This window comes from Zalophus californianus, chromosome 2, assembly GCF_009762305.2.
Source record: "Zalophus californianus isolate mZalCal1 chromosome 2, mZalCal1.pri.v2, whole genome shotgun sequence".
Classification (NCBI taxonomy): Eukaryota; Metazoa; Chordata; class Mammalia; order Carnivora; family Otariidae; genus Zalophus; species Zalophus californianus.
The window spans coordinates 187,059,690-187,080,206 of NC_045596.1; the positions used below are offsets into that span (position 1 = coordinate 187,059,690).

General features: G+C 41.3%; 2 protein-coding genes and 1 long non-coding RNA gene across 19 annotated transcripts in view; 2 read left to right on the forward strand and 1 right to left on the reverse strand.

The window, feature by feature from the left end:
- The window catches only part of SNX25 (sorting nexin 25), a 132,974-nt gene extending 123,705 nt beyond the window's left edge, over nucleotides 1-9,269 (reverse strand). For 5 of the 8 annotated variants that reach the window (XR_003520737.2, XM_027598664.2, XM_027598661.2 and 2 more), the window contains exon 1: nucleotides 1,264-1,693. Coding sequence is in view for 7 of the 8 variants with exons in the window: in XM_027598664.2 (XP_027454465.1) it covers nucleotides 1,264-1,671 (408 nt within the window). In the remaining variant the exon portion in view is untranslated. Of the gene's footprint in view, nucleotides 1-1,263; nucleotides 2,008-9,191 lie in introns of those variants that run through there. The other 3 variants (XM_027598665.1, XM_027598660.2, XM_027598662.2) reach the window with 3 other exon arrangements.
- Nucleotides 1,795-4,663, forward strand: LOC113924635. Of its 2 annotated transcripts, XR_003520741.2 has the most exons (4): nucleotides 1,795-1,936; nucleotides 2,240-2,304; nucleotides 2,477-3,027; nucleotides 4,649-4,663. It is a non-coding gene; the product is annotated as an uncharacterized LOC113924635 (long non-coding RNA). The 2 variants fall into 2 exon arrangements; XR_003520740.2 differs by lacking the exon at nucleotides 4,649-4,663 and having other exon boundaries at nucleotides 2,477-3,049.
- Nucleotides 4,780-20,517, forward strand: part of CFAP97 (cilia and flagella associated protein 97) — a 44,604-nt gene continuing 28,866 nt past the window's right edge. For 2 of the 9 annotated variants that reach the window (XR_003520738.1, XM_027598675.2), the window contains exons 1-2: nucleotides 9,481-9,688; nucleotides 16,639-17,678. Coding sequence is in view for 8 of the 9 variants with exons in the window: in XM_027598675.2 (XP_027454476.1) it covers nucleotides 16,655-17,678 (1,024 nt within the window). In the remaining variant the exon portion in view is untranslated. Of the gene's footprint in view, nucleotides 4,893-9,480; nucleotides 9,803-9,927; nucleotides 9,945-14,060; nucleotides 14,102-15,989; nucleotides 16,093-16,638; nucleotides 17,679-20,517 lie in introns of those variants that run through there. The other 7 variants (XM_027598670.1, XM_027598667.1, XM_027598668.1 and 4 more) reach the window with 7 other exon arrangements.

The following is a 20,517-nucleotide window of genomic DNA, read 5'->3' on the forward strand; positions in this document are numbered from 1 at the left end:
CTTGGTCAGCAGGGGTGTTAAACCAGGCAGCAGTCTCAGGAGGGGAAGGGACATCTGTTTCTGCCTTGGTGAGCCTATTTCTCACAGGCAGTGGGGCAAACTGTGTAACTGTCCCTAAAGTACTAAACTTCAAAGCAGCTCGCCTTGCCTGCCAACACGAATGCCATTGTCCACTAGCTCTGTGTCCCAGCAGCTAATACCCAGCTTTTGGTTGAAAGCACTGACTCTACCAAGAACCAATTCCAAATCAATCAATCAGTCAGTCAGTCAATCTGGACTTTATTTCCCCATCGCCTTGAACAATAGTGTATTCATCTACCACTGGTTTATGGAGTGTAGTTATTTCTTCACTGGCTTATTTAGAGATATTATCCTGTATCCTACCGGCTTATGAAATGGAAGTTACAATTCTCTTAGTAAACCCGTGTTAAATAAATCATTGGCAGAAACAAATCTCAGCCTCAGCATAATGTGCCCCAACACAACAAGCTAACAAGCTACAACAGAATCAAGTTGCACTTAGAGGGTTACCAGAGGAAGCTGGGAGGTTGATCAAGCAGCGGTTTGGCACTAAGGAAGAGAAGCGCTCATTCCTATCTTCCCTAACCACCGCCCTGCCGTCCCACACCTCACTGGGGATACTTTTCCTTTTGTTGCAAACGGAAGTGATTTCTGACATCCCCTTTCTAAATCACAGAAACTAGCTGGGGCTGCGCTACTGATCTACGTAGTGGGTGGCAGGATGGTGTGGTGAAAAGTGTACACAGCGTTGGGTGAGAGGTACTGGCAGGGTGAGAACTAAGCCAAGTTAGCCTCTCTGAACAAGTTTCCGCATCGGTAAAAGGTCATCAAGTTACCTCCCCCAGAGAACGGTTAGAAATACAATGACCGATATAGGGCGCAGCGCGCGCGCACAGTGAGTGCTCCCGTCGCCAACTGCAGAGCAACATCCAAGATTTGGAATGATTATTCAGCTATCAAGGTTGTGCCTGGGGATGGTTGTGGAGCAACTACATAGCCTAACGGCGAGCATCTCGCAAGCCCGGAGGAGCCCGGAGCCCGCCTCCCGCGGGAGCTGGGGGATCGCTCGCAGCTGCCGGCCGGGCCGACCAACCCCAGCCCCGTTCCTCCCGGGCAGCCGGGACGGAGAGGACGGGCCCCGCCGCCGCCACCCCGGGCTCCGAGAGCGGGCGGCTGGCACCGGAAGCGGGGGAGGGCCGAGCCGAGGCCCCGGGCGCGCGAGGCAGAGAGACCGGTACTTACCCCCGGCGCGCGGCGGGCTGCCGCGGCCAGCCGTCTCCAGGCGGCGACGAAGTCGGGCGGCGGGGCTCGCCGGCTCCGGCAGACGAGGGAGAACAGGGTCCCCAGGAGGAAGGCGGCCGTGGCGCAGCCCAGGTAGAGGCTGAGCCCGAGCAGGACGGTGCACGGCCCCGCGCCTCCGGCCGCCTGCCAGCAACCGGGCCCCAGGCAGGAGAGGCACACGGCGGCGAGTGCGACCACGGCCGCTGGCACTCGCCAGCTCCCGCCGCCAGGGGCCCCCGGTGCCGCCGCGTCTTCCCGGGGGTCCGGCCGCAGCTCGCCCGGGGCGCTCGGGGCAGGGCGGCCGCCGCTGGCTGCGGCCGGCGCGAGGTTGAGGCCGGCGCCGCTGCTGTCGGTGGCATCGGGGTGCATGCTGCTTCTTGTGCCGCTAAGGACAGGCACATTTCCTGCCCTGCTGTCCCCTGGCGCTGCCCTGGACGGTGGCCTCTGCGCGGCGCCTCCTCCCCTCGCCGCTCCCGCCGCCGCCGCTCCTGAGGCACAGGCAGTCGGCGCTCATGCCCTCGCCGGCGGCCCACCGAGGGAACTGCTCCGACAGACGCCGCCGAGCTCCTCTCAGCGAGCCCTCAGCGCCGCCCGCCGGCGCCCGCTCCGCAGCCGTCCGGCCGGGCGCGCCCAGGTAGCCGGACCTCGTTGTGACTTAAGCGGGCGAAGCCCGAGGCGGAGCGGGGGTGGGGGAGGCCCCGAGGTACTTGTCAGGCGGGGGGGGGAGGGGGGGAGGCGGGGGGGGGGAGGGGGGGGAGGCGGAGGGCGGCCGCGGCCCGCTGAGTGACAGGTGGGAGGTGCCCGGCCGCGCCCGGCCCCCATCGCCCACCCGCGGCGCGGGGGCGGGGTCCGACCGTCGCTGCCCCTCAAGGAGAGGGGGCGCGACCAATCGCCGGGATAACTGCTCGGTCCTGGGCTGCTCCTCCCCTCCCCCCAGGGTGCCGTCCGTGGATGGAAAATTTTGCTGCAGGTGTCAGAAGCATTTGTAATTCTCCGGCTCAGGTGATCCCTTAATCCTCGCTCTCTGCTCTTCCCTGACAAGTAATCTCCCATGCTTACGGTTCCCCAGATTTCTGCTTTGTTTTCACCTGCTATTTAGATAAAATCGGCAACCATTCCTGATCCTCACTTTTAATACAGTTTCCCCCACCAACCTTCCTTTTATTTCCTTCAGGGAAAGAATCCGACGAACGTGCAAGAGTAATAAAGCCTGCAAATGCTAGTTATCGAAAGGCCCGAAAAGTCGGCCTGGTGCCAAAGTGTGTACACAGTTGCCGTGATCACTTTGGCTCCAAGCCCCTATATTTTTGTTACCAAAGATTCAATACAAATGTTACTACCTACACAAGCGAAAGAGGTCCAAATAATTTTTAGACTACATTATTTTCCTATTCTCCTATCATGATCCCATCGTTAATATACAGATGTTTACTGAAAAGATGCTAATATGCTAAATACTAGTAATTACTACTAAGACCAATAAAGCAGCAGCTGTATCTTTGATAGATGAAAGAACTGGAAAGGAAATGAAGGAATTCTGAAGAGATTAATGATTTGAAAGGATGGGTGATAAGGGCCATTCGGGAATAGAAAGAAGAAAGGGAAGAAGTAAATGGATGAGAGATACAGGGAAACAATCCTGAAGAATTTCTACAGTTCAACAGCACTATTGTTTTCCAATCAAATGAGTTAGATCCTGCTTCCCAGGGAGCATAGTGAAGAAAAGTAAGCATTAAAATATATTTTTAAATTACTATGACTATACTGTTTTTCTATAAGGCATCATCGGTGTCATTATTTCAACAAAGGAAAAAAATACAACATTCATAGGAAGTAAGATATTTGGTGGATTTTTTTATTATTTTTAATTCTCTTTTTTGTAATTATTGTTTTATGAAGAATAATTTACATACAATGAGCTGTGCAATTTGATATTTTTATCTGCCAAATATTTTTGTTCGTTTCAAGCTTTTATTTAAATTCCAGCTAGTTATTTATTCTTTTAAAAACTAAGTATTATCCAAGAGGTTATTATCCAAAAGAAGACACACTGGAAATATGGTGTGTCAATTATCTTATTGTTGCATAACAAGCTACCACCAAATAACCATTTCATTTGCTTATGATTTTGTGGGTCAGCAATTTGGACTGGGGTCAGTTGGGCAATTCTGCTCTTCTTGCCTGGGGTCACTAATGAAACTACGGTCTCCTGGATGCATACACTGGGGCTGTTAGATCTATGGAGTCTCTATTGAGATGGCTTGTCTCTGCTCCCTGTGTACTTACCCTCCAAAAGGTCAGCTTGGCCTTCTTCACATGACAGTCTCAAGGATGCCATGTGCAAGGTTTTTAAGCTTTTGCTTACCTTACATTTGCTAATGTCCCATCGGCCAAAGCAAATCATATGGCCCAACCAGTAATTAAACAGGGAGAGGTCTACACATGGGCTTAAATATGGGGAGTATAATTCACTGGTTGCATTACTTTAATGACCCACCACAATTTGCTTTGACAGAATATACTAATCAGTTTCTTGTGGATCATCTGGCTGCACACCCAAATCAGTGGTATCCAGTGACTTATCACTGCAAATATGTTAAAATTCACATTTCTTGTTCCTGGAATTGATAGTTCTTCATAATCTAATCCCATTTGCCTATAAAATGAACAAAAGGACCTAGGGAAGGATAGGGGAAAGGGAGACAGTATACAACTATGTTTCTCAGTGAAGAGTTTGGTGATATAGCTGTATCATTCAACTTTATTTTACTCTAATATTTTCAAGTTATGAAACAAAGTGAAAACAATTCTACACTCACTTAGATTTGATATCCAGTGTTATTGGGCAGCAGATTATAAAGAAAGAATATAAATTGTGTTTACTTATCTAATTTCTCCAAAATGCATGTGGGCCAAAAAACTTTTTGAACTGATCTTTATGCTTTTTCATATGTATTATGAGCAGAGTAAAATATAAAGTAGGCAGGACACAATATTGATTAAATGTACTTGCATAAATTAGGAAAGGATTTTGAATATTTTCAGATTAACACTATGTATTTAATATTATATAAAGCTTTTATATACTGCCAAAAAGAAGCCAAAAAGTACCTTTCATTTGTCATTTATTTGCTCTAGGAAAGAGAACATACCTACGGAAAGTAAAATTAATATTAGAATATTAATTAGAGTATGAATAGGGGTTGCAGAGAGTAGGCCCTTAATAAATACTTTTGAATGAATAAATCTGATATTCTTCCATGATACTATATCTAGAATAATTGAGTAGACCCAAAAAAGTAGTAAAAATAATCTCATATTTTAATGGAAACTTTTTTTTTTTAAGATTTTATTTGAGAGAGCAGGAGAGCACAAGTGGAGGGAAAGGGCACTAGGCGAGGGAGAAGCAGACGTCCCGCCGAGCAGGGAGCCAGACGCTGGGCCTAGATGCCAGGACCACGGGATCATGAACGCCAAAGGCAGACACCTAACTGACTGAGCCACCCAGGTGCCCCTCAATGGAAACTTCAACTTTTGGAAATTCTTTTTAAAACATATGTTCCTCACTATAACTCTATAAAGGACATAAGGTAAGTTTTATAATCTCATTTTCCAGATTAGGAAACAGGCTCAGCGAAGTTAAATGACTTGTTCAAAATCACACAGCTAGTAGGTGGTGAACCTATATTACAAGATTCTCCTCCATGATGCCATCTTTCAAATAGTTAAAAGTAATGTCAAAGGGCAAAACAAACAGCTTTCTATATTATACAAATAATGTCCTTACAAAATCAATACAATAATAATAGCATTCATCTTAAATAGATTGTAAACTTCTGGAAGGTAGTATGTGCCTTTTATTCATTCATTCAGTCCAAAAATATCAGCTAGGTGCTTTGTTAGAAAGCAGTGTAAAACATAGTCTCTGGGGACGCCTGGGTGGCTCAGTAGGTTAAGCGTCCCACTCGTGATTTCAGCTCAGGTCATGATCTCAGGGTTGTGGGATCGAGCCCCACATCAGGCTCCCTGCTCAGTGAGGTCTGCTTGAGATTCTCTCTCTCCCTCTCCCTTTGCCCCATCTCTCTAAAATAAATAAATCTTTAAAAAACTATGGTCTCTGTCCTTGAAGAGCTCTCATTCTGTTTGGGGTGGGGGAGAAGCATAAAGCAATGTAATATATATTACTAAGGTATTACAAAGTTCTATGGTGGCAAGAAGAGAGCTACTAATTCTGCTTTGTGGAAGTTCAGGAAATTCAAATGTGAATCTAAGTCATTTTGCTTTCTCAATTTCCTTTTACAGCATTTAGATATTTTGAAGTACCCCCCTTTAGATACTTAAAATATATGAAACTTAACTACATTTAATTTCAATTTGGTTTATAAACTTCAACCCCAGAAAGACTTCATCCTTCAAAACTTAATTCCTAAGTTTTTTTAAAAAAATCCATTTAGGGGAAAGGGAGTTTAGCATAGATGAAAAAACCTCCAGCTATTATGCAAAAAGTTCTTTTAATAGCTCTCTACAGAAATAGTCAAGCCTATATTCTGTTTCAAGAGGTTTATAATAAGTGAAAAACAACTTTTGAAAAGGGGTCAAGGGATATTATTTTCATCTTTTCTGATAAAAGAGTCCAGATTCAATGTATCTGGAGAAGAGCCTTTTTTCACTTATGAGTTGATGACCGTCTTTGACCAGAATTATGAAGCGGCACAAAGAAATTAAAATCTCTGTCCTGAAGAAGCTTATTTACAGGGGCGCCTGGGTGGCTCAGTCGTTAAGTGTCTGCCTTCGGCTCAGGTCATGATCCCAGGGTCCTGGGATCAAGCCCCACATCGGGCTTCCTGTTCAGTGGGAAGCCTGGTTCTCCCTCTCCCACTCCGCCTGCTTGTGTTCCCTCTCTCACTGTGTCTCTGTCAAATAAATAAATAAAAATCTTAAAAAAAAAAGCTTATTTACAATCTATTTCATGTTATTGATTAATTCATTCAATATGGACTAATGAAAACCAGGGAAAAGGCAAAATTTTATAAGTTTATAGTCCAGAAAGAGCCATATTTAAAGTTTAAGATATAATAAGCTTTTTTTATCATGATAAAACATACACAAAATTTAATACTTTAACCATTTTTAAGTGTACAGTTCAGTGGTATTAGGTACATTCACACTGTTGTACATCCATCACCAGTATCCATCTCTAGATCACTTTTGTCATCCTGTACCGAAACTCTGTACACATTAAATAAGAACTCCCCCTCCCCTCTCCACCCCCCAAGCCCCAGGTAACCTCTATTCTTTTTTTTCAAAGATTTTATTTTTAAACAATCTCCACTCCCAACTTGGGGCTCAAACCCGCAACCCCAAGATCAAGAATTGCACACTCCATCAGCTGAGCTAGTCAGGTACCCCACTTCTAATTTCTGTTACTGTGACTTGCCTATTTTAGGTACTTCATACAGGTGGAGTCATATTTGTTCTTTGGTGCCTGGCTTATTTCACTTAGCATAATGTTTTCAAGATTCATCCATGTTGTAGCATGTATCATAACTTCATTCCTGTTTATGGCTGAATAACATTCCTGTGTGAATATACCACATTTTGTTTATCCACCTGTTGACAGACATTTGGGTTGTTTCCATCTTTTGGCTTTGGTGAATAATGCTACTACGAACATGGGTATACAAATATCTGTTTGAGACTCTGCTTTCAATTCTTTCGTGTATATACCCGAAGTGAAATCGCTGGCTCATATGGTAGTTCCGTGTTCAATTTATTGAGGAACTGCCATAGTTTTTCCACAGCAGTCACACCATTTCACATTCCCATGAGCAATACACAAGGTTTCCAATCTCTCCACGTTTTTGTCAATCCTTTTTATTTTCTCTTATTTTTATAATAGCTATCCTAATGTGTGTGAAGTGGTATTAAAATTTGTTTGCATTTCCCTAATGATTAGTCATGTTGAGCATCTTTTCATGTGCTTATTGGCCATTTGTGTGTCTTCTTTGGAGAAATGTTTCTTCAAACCCTTTCTGTAACAAACTTTTGATCAGAGTAGACACTCGTCCCTGGGAAATGGTACCAGCATAGTTTCATCAAGCAGAATTAAGTGAAATTCTGCCTTTTAGCCTACAAAAACAACAAAATGATCCTGTGTACTTGCTGGCAATTACAACTCAAAAGTACAAGATACATTGTAAAGCACAAAAATAGAGTCAATTCCTTAGTGACACTCCCTAGGATATGGGTAACCCGTAGTTCCTAGCTTTCTTCACACTCTCATGTGAAAACTGTATTGAGTACCCATTGCATTAGGTTCTATTGCTGCTGTAATAAATTACCGCAAGCTTGGTGCTTTAAAACAACACAAACTTTTTCTCTTTCTGTTCTGGGGGTCAGAAGTCTAAAATCATGGTATTGACAGGGCTGCATTCCTCCAGGAGGCTTCAGGGGAGAATACCTTTCCTTCCCTTTGTCAGCTTCCAGAGATGCCTGCTTTCCTTGACTCAGGGACCCCTTACATCACTCTGACCTCTTGCTGCTCTTTTTATTTTTATTTATTGTAAAGATTTTATTTATTTGACAGAGAGCGAGAGAGGGAACACAATCAGGGTGAGTGGGAGAGGGAGAAGCAGGCTTCCCGCGGAGCAGGGAGCCCGATGTGGGGCTCGATCCCATGACCCTGGGATCATGACCTGAGCCAAAGGCAGAGGCTTAACGACTGAGCCACCCAGGCACCCCGCTGCTCTTTTTAAATTAAAAAACTTTTTTACAGTTTTATTGAGATATAACTTACATATAACAACATATAAGTCTAAGGTGTACAACATAATATACGTATATGAGATGAATACCACAATAAGTCTAGTTAACATCCATCACCTCACAGTTACCTATTTCTTCCCTTGTGATGAGAATTTTTTTTTTTTAAGAGAGAGAGTGAGAGTGAGAGGAGGGGCAGAGGGAGAAGGAAAGAGAATCTTAAGCAGGCTCCACCCTCAGTGCCTAGAGCCTCACACAGGGTTCCATCTCACCACCCTGAGATCATGACCTGAGACGAAATCAAGAGTTGGGGGCTTAACTGACTGAGCCACCCAGGCACCCCTGAGAACTTTTTTCGTGTGTGATGAGAACTTTTAAGATCTACTGTATTAACTTTCCAATATGCAGTACAGTATTGTTAACTACAGTCACGGTGCTCTACATTACAACCTCTTCTACGACCACCACTCCTATTAATGGCTCCAAACTTCTTGACTCTCATTTTTTTTTTTTTTTAAGATTTTATTTATTTGACAGAGAGAGACACAGCGAGAGAGGGAACGCAAGCAGGGGGAGTGGGAGAGGGAGAAGCAGGCTTCCTCCGGAGCAGGGAGCCCGATGCGGGGCTCGATCCCAGGACCCTGGGATCATGACCCAAGCCAAAGGCAGACGCTTAACAACTGAGCCACCCAGGCGCCCCTTGACTCTCATTTTTAAGAATCTATATGATTACGTCGAACTCACCTGGATAATCTAGGTTGATTTTCCCATCTCAAGATCCTTAACCACATAGCACCAAGTCCCTTTTGCCATGTTAAATGGCCTATTCACACGTTCCAGGGATTAGGAAGTGTACATATTTGGGGCACCATTATTCTACCACACCTACTATGTGCCTGTGAGTTCAAATCCGAAAAATTATGGCATTCAACATATTCCACAGAGATTTTTTTTTCTGGTTTTAACCACCCACTTCATTCACCAGTAGTCAGAGGGCTTTCTAATGTGTTACCAGCTCTTGGATCATAGAACCAACTGGTTCTCTGATCTGAGCTTTGCTGATAAAAAGAATCACAAAGTCACAGCTGCCCCCATTTACTACTGCTATTGTTTTGGTAAGGACTTACAAGATAACTGAAGCCACTTTCCCAATCAGCCACCATAACAACTAGGTCCACCCGCACTGCCATTAGTAGCGAGGACAGTAGCAATAAGACCTTAACGGTGCACTGGGCAACTGACCGCCTCCAAGACTCATTTCTTCACGTGTCCCTTCCCACTCCGGAGTCGCGGGCCTGGCTTCCCCCTCCCCGCCTCCCGCAGCGGGGCGCGGAGCTCGAGCCTCTCTAGGCCTTCGGCGGGCCCACCGCGCTCTATGACGCCCTCCGCGAGGAGCCACGAGGAGGCGCCGCGCCGCACCGTCGGCCTCCGCCCAGTTCCCGCGGTACTTGCGGCGCTCCCTCTGCACTCCCTCCTTTCCCTTTCGGTTCTCTCCGCCTCCGGAAGCAAGAGCCGTGCGGCTGGGAGCCGCGTGCGGGGGTTGCGTGCGCGCGGTGGCGCGTGCGCGCGACCCGGGAACGCCGCTGGCGGCGCGCGAGGCGGCTGCGACGGCTACAGCACCCAGGTAAGCGGCGCGCGAGCAACCCCTTCTTCCCCGCCCGCGACGCGCCCGCCACCCTCGCCTCCGTTCGGGATCCGTTTCCTCTCTCTGGAGCCCAGGCAGCAGCGAGCACTCAGGGTCGGTATGAGGAAGCCAGCGCGGGAGGTTAGGAAGGCGGGCGGGCCGGGACTCCCAGCCTTTTGCTCCGTCGGCTGTGCGGCCCAGCCAGCCCCACGAGTGGAGTGTGTAACCACAACAAAGGCGTCCGAGCCCGCGGCCGGTGGGTCCGTGGGGCCGCCCGCAGCCCCAGCCGGCCCCTATGGGAACCGCCGGGCCTACCTCCAGGATGCGTTCGGGGATGGCCTGGGGGCCGGGGTCGGCCCTGAGTCAAGAAGTGGTGGTAACTGGGGAGCCGGGTTCGGGTCGGCGCCGCCCACCTCTGAGGACTTGACTCTGAACTCCCGAGCCTGAGGGGCTGTCAGTTATCTTCTGCTACCTGTGCGGGGAGGTGAAGGGGGATGGTCAGGAGGAGGTGGTGAACGGACCCTTGACTCAAGTCCCTGGAAAACGGGTGTTTACTTTGGGCCGAGATTTTCGTGGACCCAGCCTTGTTTGGACCGTATTATACACCTAATTACAGAAATAATGTGATGTCACAGTAACGAAATGACAGTTTAAAAAATGCCAGATTCTTACTTGTGTTTTCCTGATGTAACTTAAAAAGCATTAGTATTTCTGTTGCTGGCCCTGCAGGAGCTATACAAATGGTGGTGAGTGTCCAAGTGACGCCCAGGCAGCTTTGACAAATACCGGTTTTCTTTGAGCCCCAAAGAGTTATTAAATGAATTATCATTTAAGTTTTACCCTTTCCCAATATGTTGTAAAGAGAATCTTCACAATCTTAAGTCCACATTTTTATTTTCCAATGTAAATTGAATCTCACTAACTTTGAAATAAGTGTTATCGGAAGGATTGCTTAGTGGATGGGATCGTTGGATAATTTTTCTACAAATTCAGTTTAATCACCAGGGAGCTTAAGTCCTTATAATAACCCTATCTGTGGGATGTTATGCCTGAAAAGTCTCCCAGGTTTATTTATGTGCCACCTCTCAGGAACTGTGACCACTTAGTAAGGTGGGTCCTTAACTGTTGAGGACTCATCAACCATGTAAATACAGATAAGGGGATAGTTAATTCTGGTGTGTGTGGTGGGGGGGTGAGGGACGATTGTGGGAAACTGTCAAGGAACTAGCTCAGGGATAAGCAGTGATTTTTCTGCTTACATAGTAAAGGGCAGAACTAGAGTTCAATCTTAAGTCTCCGAACTCCAAACTCCTTCATCAGATAAACATTCTTTGAATGTCTAATATTTGTCAGATCCTACCTTAGGCACTGGGGATATAAAGATGAGCAAGATCCAGGAGTTTCCTGTTTGGTAAGGAGATAAGGCACAAACTGTTAGCTATGAAAAACGGATTTCAAAGAATTACCTAATCATTTGGATTACAAATAGATGTTGGGATTTAGACCTAGTTCATAAAATGTTATGGTTGGGAAAATGATATCCTCCTAATGCATGGATTCCCTCTGTAGCATCCCAGCAAGTGGACATTCAGTTTTTGCTCCAACATTATCTAGTGACTCGTGGCTCATAATCTTAGAAAGTAGCCCTTTCCATTTTGAACAATTCTTACGTTGATTTAAGAACAGGTTTATGTACTACAAATAACTACAAAGAACTACAAATAACAGCTCTAAAATCTTTTTTTCATATCACAGTCCTTTAAATATCTGAGCATACCTTTTCTCTTAGCCATTGCATTTACTAGCTATGAATCCCTTGTTCTATAAACCATTGATCATGACTTAGATTCTAGACTCTTCACCATAGCACTGAGAGCTAAATGCTTCATTCAAGAAGTAGTTTGACCAAGCAGAATATAATGCAAGTTATCTGGAGACTGCATATTGCTATCCTGGTATGACTTAAGAGCGTTTTAATCTTTTAATTTCTAAGTCATGCTTTTGCCACTTGGTAAGCTCCAAGTCTTTTTTCAGTGAACCTTCTTTTAAGCTGGGGCCCTCAGTGCACCTTCCCTCCTCACCTTCCCTCATTCTGTGTCTGTGCTATTATTGTGTTACTGTTTGGCTATTTCAGAGTATACCTTCCCATTAGGTTTTTTGGCTTATTAATTTTCCTCTGCTTGTCTCAGTATAGCATAATCAGTAAGACTGCTGACTGTCTGGATTCAGATCCTGACTCTGCTGCTTTCTAGCCATGTGGTCTTTGAACATGTCAGTTAACTTCTGTGCTTCGGTTTCCTTGTCTCTAGCCTCAGAGTTGTTACTAGTATTAAATGGTCAGTGAAGATAATCCATGGTAAGTGATCAATGAAAGAGTGCTTAAAACAGTGCTTGGCACATAATAAAATCTATATGAATGTTAGTTTCTTTTCCATTTATCCAGAACCTTTGAATCCTTATTTTCACCTGTCCATCTCCTTTTTTTTTTTAATTCACAAATTCGATAAAGCTTGAAGTCGTAAGAGGCATACTTGATACAAACTAATTTAAATTGTTAAAGCCATTTAAATTGCTAGGCCTTAGTCTCTTCATTCCTAATGTAAGGGGGTAAAATTTTTACCTTTCAGGACTGTTGGGGAGCTCTGAGGGTAGGGGAAGGGTATTAGCTCTAACTTGCATTATTTTGCCGTGCACCTTTATAGGGAACTTTAAATAGGTCTCACTCAAGGTTTATCGGGGATCACAAAATTTGACTTGATATGCCAAACACATAAAGAGGAGACATGCTGGAAACATTTCAAGTTTAGTGACTTCCGGATTTGTCACTCTCCTTGTCAGAAATACCTTTGGAATTCACTACTGTCTTTGGAAAGGTGGTTTGGTCACAAGCTCAGATTGGGATAGAGAGGGTCATAAGTTAATTTAAAGTTCTGAATTCTTGTTACCTAGGTTAACACTTTTTAATTTACTCAAGGCTACTACTGGTTTATTTAATTTGTGGTTCCAGTGAGGTTTGTTCCCATTTACTTTGTTAGTGGAAAACTGCTACATAGCAAATAAATCCCAGCAAAATGTGTGGCAATCACTGGCATGTGTATCTAATTTTAACTGTACAGACCATCCTTTTCTGTTCCTAAATCCATATTGCTAAATAGGTTCCATTTTCCTTTAAAAGTCCCAGTGGTGAGAAGAGCTTGTTATCTTGCTGACAGTTTACTATCAGATAAATCATAGATATCACAGCAATGTATTCTAAAGGTTAAAAACAAACAGATCTTACTCAAGGACCTGACTTTGAAGCAGAGTAAACAGTGATTAAAAACATCTTTAAACTATGCCTGCCTTAGAATCCTGGCTGTGCCACTTACCAAGCTATGTGACTCTGGGCAAGTTCTTGTGCTGCTTCATTTTTCTCATTGGTAAATGGGAATGATAAAAACCTCTCAAACTTAGATACATTTTAGCTGTTAGTTGTACTAGAATAGTAGCACTAATACAAATGAGACTTAGTTATGTTAGTAATTTTGTGTATTTCCTGAAAAATGTAAAGTTTTTCTGAGGCATGGTGGTGAGAATGATTTGGATGATTTGTTTTTGAAAGAGTTGTTTTTTAAACTGACTAGGGAAATTTATGCTCTGGGCACTGCCATGAAACCATTTGTTTTTAAAATTTGAAGAAACTTCAAAAAAATTTTTTGAGAGAGAGCACAGGCAAGCGGAGGGGGTGGGGGAGGGGCAAGAGGGAGCAAGACAGAGAGACTCTTAAGCAGGCTCCATACTCTATCTCATGACGCTGGGATCATGACCTGAGCCGAAATTGAGAGACCCTTAACCAGGCTGACCCACTCAGGCGCCCCTCCCCCCCAATTTCTTTAATCACAAAGGTATTCTTAACCACGTAACAAAGTGAGAGAAAAAAAGATATCCGCAACCCTTTTTTTCTTCCATCCCTTGACATTTGGATGAAAGAGTTAATTACCTTACAAAAGAGGGTAACTTTGTTGGGAATTTAATGACAAAATAATGTTTATAAGAGCTATCCACCATTCAGTGGCTGCTTTGATCTATTGGTTTCCTTTTTGAAGTCAGGTGAACAGAATTAGATTGACAGTGATCAGTCATAATCTTTTTTTTTTTTAATTAAGTAGGCACTACGCCCAACATGGGGCTCCAGCTCACAATCCTGAGATCAAGAGTCACATGCTCAACTTGCTGAGCCAGCCAGGTACCCCTCAGTCCTACTCTTTGTGATGTGATAACCAATGATCACAGGCCTCTGCCAGGTTCTTTATTTTTTACCCCTTGGGGGCTTCTTCACCTTCATCCCTTCTCTCCCCTTACAGCCTCATACTCAGCTGTTGAATGATGTCCTTCCAGTCCATGCTGTGTAATTTTGTGCCCATGAGGAATTCAGTATGTGTGTTTTAAGTTTTATATAACTGTTCATTTAATTCCACTCTTTTAGTAAACATTTTGTATATCTCAGCTCATCCTTTTTGACGGACATACAGTATATCTTATGCAACATTTTGCTTATCCGTTTTCCTCTTATTAGACATTGAGTTTTTTCCTAACTCATTGCTATTACAAACAGTAGTGCTATGATGAACATCCTTGTACATGTGCCCAGAAACACACCTGGGAAGTGGCAGAACCAAGTTTGGGCCTGAGTGTGTCTGACTCTGTTCATTCTTTATCATTGTGCAGACTCCCAGTCATCACTTATTTGCTTAATTTATTGCAGGGACACTATTCTAAAAACAGTAATGGAAATATTAAAAATGCAGTGGGATTGCTGGTTTTCTTCTAACAGGTCAACTTAATTTTGCCCTTCCCCCCCCTAGTTTTTGTTTAAATGTGTAAATTGTATTGTTATTCCAGTGTGGATAACAGTTTTATATTGTGCATTTTTCATGCTGATATATCACCTAAATCAGGGGTCCACAAACTTTTTCAGTAAAGGGTCAGTTGGTAAATATTTTAGGCTTTGTGGGCTATATGGTCTCTGTCACAGCTGCTCAACTCTGCGGTTACAGTGTGATAGCTGTCAGAGACAATATCTAAACCTGTGGCTGTGTTCTGTAAAACTTTATTTACAGAAACAGCAGGTCAGATCTGGCTCATGCACAGTAGCCTGCTGACCCCTGATATAAATAATTCTTTTGACGGAGTCATAATATTCTTCTGTTCAAGTTTTTTTCAGCACACCATTCTTTCTTTTTAGTATTACATTCTTAGAATGAATTTCAGAAATGAAGGTACTGATTCAAAGGCTTATGACTTTCTTATGGCTCTGAAAATTAATTGCCAAATGCCAAGGAGATAAGTTTCAATTTTTATAAGAGAGTAAACTTTAATTTCAATGTGGATAAATATGACATCTAAAACCTTATTAAATATCTTTGAGGATTTGTGGAGGAGGCATCCTTCTGTTGATTTGAGTTTTAAAACTTACGAGGGCATTGATCTGTGCTATGGGAAATATTTCTTGTATTATTTAGGTATAAGTCATCTGATTTTTCTTAAACTTTTAAGATCTACTTGCATATCTTATTTCAATTTAAGTCAAATAATGTGTTAGAATTTTAAAACTCATTTGTACTTTGATTAATCTTCACTTAGCTTAATTTTCCCTGAACATTCTATACCGTTTATGAACAGCACAATTAAAATTTTGGAGTATTTTATTTTTTTAAGTACCTTGAACACCTGACAAGGGATACTTACACATCTAATAAAGGAAGTCTAGCTAAGCACTTAGACATTTTTAATAAATCTGATAAGTCTTAACTTACTAATTCAATTAATCAGATTTCCTTAGGCATTTAAAAGTTGATTGTGAATAGTTAAATTTTTTGTTTAATATGTCAGAATCTCTTAAATTCTTCAAAACCTTAAAGGCAGAAAAAGTTACCCAATGATGATAAAATGTATTACCACATATACCTCGAATCTCTTATTAACCTATTCCATTACTAATAATATGAGTTTGGTTGACTTTTAAATCATGTTTGTACTTGTTTTATAGGTTGCGGGATCACTTAAGCAATTAAAGGCTCCAGAGTATTATGGCTGATTTAGAATACAGATTACATAATTTTTTATTGTAGTAGAATTAATCATAATTGAATATACTGAGTGCATAATTGGATTGTTGGCTATATATTATTGGAAATTTATGCATACCTTTCCTTTAATGTACCTCATATTATTTGCCCTTTTGAATATCATTATGGACTAATAGCTTTCTACAGAAGTACTTTTTCATTTTTAACCATATTTTGTGTGTTTTGTTTTCCAGTACTGAATTGTCCAATGTGGACAGTGGAAGCCCCTTTAAACTAGAGCCGTTGTTGTATTACCACGATATCAGGCATATTTGAATACTGTGCCTTCTGATAACAGTAAGATATTCTAGGTCCTTGTTTTTCTTTCCCTCCAAAAATAGAATCAGCTGCCTTCCAAGTCCTTACAGTTTTTTGATTGTTGGTTTTTTGTTTTTTTTTTTTTTTGTTTTTTGTGTGTGTTTTTTAGTGTAGAATAATATTAGAGGTCAAATTCTAAATTCAAGATGGCTTAGCTGATTTGGGAAGGTTGTGACACCATCCCTTTTTATTCTAAACTCTAATTGTACTTACAGAAGGCAGATTTTCTTTAGGGTTCACCTAGGTGTATGGATATTCACCTAGGTATATGTTTGTGATATGCTTGCCTTGAGTACTCTTGTGAACTGAACTATTAGACTTAGTTATGTTTCAAATCACTGGTACAATTTATTATTACCCATGTAGCCTGATTATCACTTCACTGAGTTACTATTTTTTTGGTGTTTTTTTGTCATGTTTCTCTATAATCAAACTTCTCAGTTTGGGATATGCAATTACTGTAAAAAGTGAAAAGTATTGGGAAATTATTCTTTAGTTTGATGGTAACACTGGCCTCTTTTTCAGATATATTTTTACCATCATGGATCAGTTTATAGATATATCAGAAGGTGAAGTGGACCATTCCTTCTTTGACAGTGACTTTGAAGAAGCAAAGAAATGTGAAAGTAACTCAGTTTTTGGCAAGCAAAATGATGACCCTAAAGAGAGAATAGATAAAGATACAGAAAATGTAAACTTGGAATTTGGAATACAAAGTAAGGAAAATGCAGTAAAGGAGAAAATTACTCCAGAAGAACACCCTGTAGAAAATGATAATATGCAAACCAGAAATTCTTTATCATTGACCACTTCAAGATCAAAAAAATTGTGGGATGCTACAACAGGGCATAAAATACACTTGCCCACTCCAAATAGAAGTCCCAAAATTATAAAAGAAGGTGAAGATGATTATTATACAGATGGAGAGGAAAGCAGTGATGATGGGAAAAAGCAACATGTCAGGTCCAAGTCAGCTAAACCATATAATAGCTTTAAAAAAAACATAAGTAAAAAGTATTCCAAAAGTAATTCTTCTTCCTCCTCTTCCTCTTTGTCCTCCTCATCTTCAAGTTCAGGCACAGATTGTTCAGATGCAGGGTCTGATAGCTGTATTTCTGATTCATCGCCATCATTAAAGAAACGTCTATGTGGTGTAACCCACTTGTCACCAAAACAGAAATATAAAGCAGGAGTGAAATCAACAGGAATACAGCCTTCAAGTACTAAACCAAAAGTCAATGACTACCATGAGGAATCTGAAGATACTGTGACAGATGTCACTCCTCTGTCAACTCCAGACATCAGCCCTGTTCAGTCTTTTGAACTGGGAGCATCAAATGATCAAAAAGTAAAAGTTAAAAGGCAAGAAAACGTGAGTCAAGAAGTATATGGAAATATTGAGGATTTAAAAACTAATTCAAAATCGTTGAAATCAACCAAAAAAGGGCAAGAAAAACAAGGGCCTGATCTCACATCAAAATCTTCAGTGTTAGATTCCAGTTCAGACCACAGATATAAACAGAAAGCCTTACATGACACAATGGACCTCAATCATCTGTTGAAAGGTAATTTTCTTCTCTTTTTAAAAGCTGTATATATTGGACTTAAATATTAAACTTCATGGTATATTGAGCTTAAATATCAAATGCTATGAATTTGCATTGATTTTTCTATTAGATATATTTATTGTTTGGGATAATTGATGTAGTAACTTTACCTAATATCCTATTTTACCATAAAAATACCTGGAATATCATTAGTTATAATATTGAAAAGCTAATTAGGACTAGAAACTACTGCCCTAATTCTGTTTTAGTGTCTTACAAAGTCATAAAGTCTAGAGGGACCAGATAACAGAAATGAGAGAGGTGGAGCCAGATGTTTTTCACTTTTGAGAGTTGTGTATAAGATATATTTCACTTTCTTCTTTAAGAAAGGCAACAGTACTAAAGTTAAAATAACCTGACCTGTTGTCTTCATATCAGAGAAAGCAAGAGTGCTGGCAAATGAAATTTTCAGAATAAACTGTAGGGAACTATTCAGACTTTAAGTTAAAGGTTAAAGAGGATTGCTTGAAAATAATTACCAAGTTGATGAAATAGCATAATTCAAGTTTCAGTTCCTTTAAGATAGAAATTTTTGGAGTATAATTGACACAGAGTATTTTGTTGGTTTCAGGTATATATATCACAATGATTCAATACTTTTATACATTATTAAATGATACTCATGATAAGTCTAGTTACCATCTGTCACCATACAAAATTATTACAATATTACTGACTTTAGTCCTTGTGCTGCACATTACATCCTGTGACTTAATTTATTTTATAAATGGAAGTTTGTACCTCTTAATCACCTTAACCTATTTTGTCCCTCCTGTCCTCTGGTAAGCAACAGTTTGTTTCCTATATCTGTGAGTCTGCTTAGTTTTGTTAGTTCTTTTGTTTTGGTTTTTAGATTCCACATACAAGTGAAAGACAAATATGGTATATTTGTCTTCATCTTATTTCACTTAGCATCATACTCTCCAGATCCATGTTGCCACAAATGGCAAGATCTCTTTCTTATGGCTGAGTAATATTCCATTGTGTATATATACCACATCTTTATCCATTCATCTGTCGGTAGATACTTAGGTTGCTTCCATATCTTGGCTGTGGTAAATAATGCTGCAGTGAACATAGGGGTGTGTGTATCTCTTCAAATTGGTGTTTTCATTTTCTTTTGATAAATACCCAGAAGCAGATTGCTGGATCATATGGCATTTCTGGTTTTAATGTTTTGAGGAACTTCCATTCTGTTTTCTGTAGTGGCTGCACCATTTACATTCCCAACAGTATAAGAGGGTTCCCTTTTCTCTACATCCTCACCAACTCCTGTTTTTGTGTTGTTGATTTTAGCCTTTCTGACAGGTGTGAGGTAGTACCTCATTGTGGTTTTGATTTGCATTTCCCTGAGGATTAGTTATGTTGAGCATCTTTTTATGTACCTGTTGGCCATCTGTGTGTCATCCTGTCATCTTTGGAAAAATGTCTATTCAGGTCTCTGCCCTTTTTTTTTTTTTTAATTAAAGTGTAATATACAGTGTTACTAGTTTCAGGTATACAATGTAATGATTCAGCAGTTCTATACAGTACTCAGTGCTCATCATGACAAGTGTACTGTTAATCCCCTTTCTTTATTTCACCCATCCACCTACCCAGTCTCCTCTGGCAACCACCAGTTCTCTGTATTTGACTATGTTTGTCTTTTTTCTTTGTTTTGTTTCTAAAAGTCCACAGATGAGTGAAATTACATGGTTTTGTCTTTCTCTTATTTCTCAGTGTTATACCCTCTAGGTCCATCCATGTTGTTGCAAGTGAAAAGATCCCATTCTTTTTTATGTCTGAGTAATGGTTCATCGTACATATATACCATGTTTTCTTTATCCATTCATCTATGTATGGACACTTGGGTTGCTTCCTTATTTTGGTTACTGTAAATAATCAGTAAACAGGGGTGCATATATCTTTTAAATTAGTGTTTTGTTGTGTTTTTGTTTTGTTTTGTTTTTTTAAGTAGGTTCCACGCCCAGCATGGAGCCCAGTGTGGGGCTTGAACTCACAACCCTGAGATCAAGACCTGAGCTGAGATCAAAAGTTGGATGCTTAACCAACTGAGCCACCCAGGTGTCCCACAAATTAGTGTTTTTTTATTTCTTTGGATAAATACCCAGTAGTGGAATTACTGGATCATATGCTATTTCTATTTTTAATTTTTTTTTAGGAACCTCCCTTACTGTTTTCTACACCAGTTTTCATCCCCACCAACAGTACATGAGGGATTCTTTTTCTCCACATCCTCACCAACACTTGTTATTTCTTGTCTTTTTGATTTTAGCCATTCTGACAGGTGTGAGGCAATATTTCATTATGGTCTTCTCAGGTCCTCTGCCCATTTTTTAATCAGGTTATTTTTGATAGTTTTTGAGACTGTAAGTTCTTCATATATTTGGGATATTAACCCCTTATCAGATGTATGATTCGAATATCTTCTCCCATTCAGTAGATTGCCTTTTCATTTTGTTGACGGTTTTCTTCACTGTGCGAAAGCTTCTTAGTTTGATGTAATCGTATTTATTTTAGCTTTTATTGCCCTTGTCTGAGGAGACTAGTCCAAAAAAATATTGCAAAGGCTGATGTCAGAGAACTTACTGCCTATGTTTTCTTCTAGGAGTTTATGGTTTTAGGTCTTACATTCAAATCTTTAATCCATTTTGAGTTTATTTTTGTATATGGTGTAAGATGGTCCAGTTTCATTCTTTTGCATATAGCGCTCCGGTTTTTCTTTTTTCTTTTTTTTTTTTTTTAAGATTTTATTTATTTATTTGAGAGAGAGAGAGAATGAGAGAGAGAAAGCACG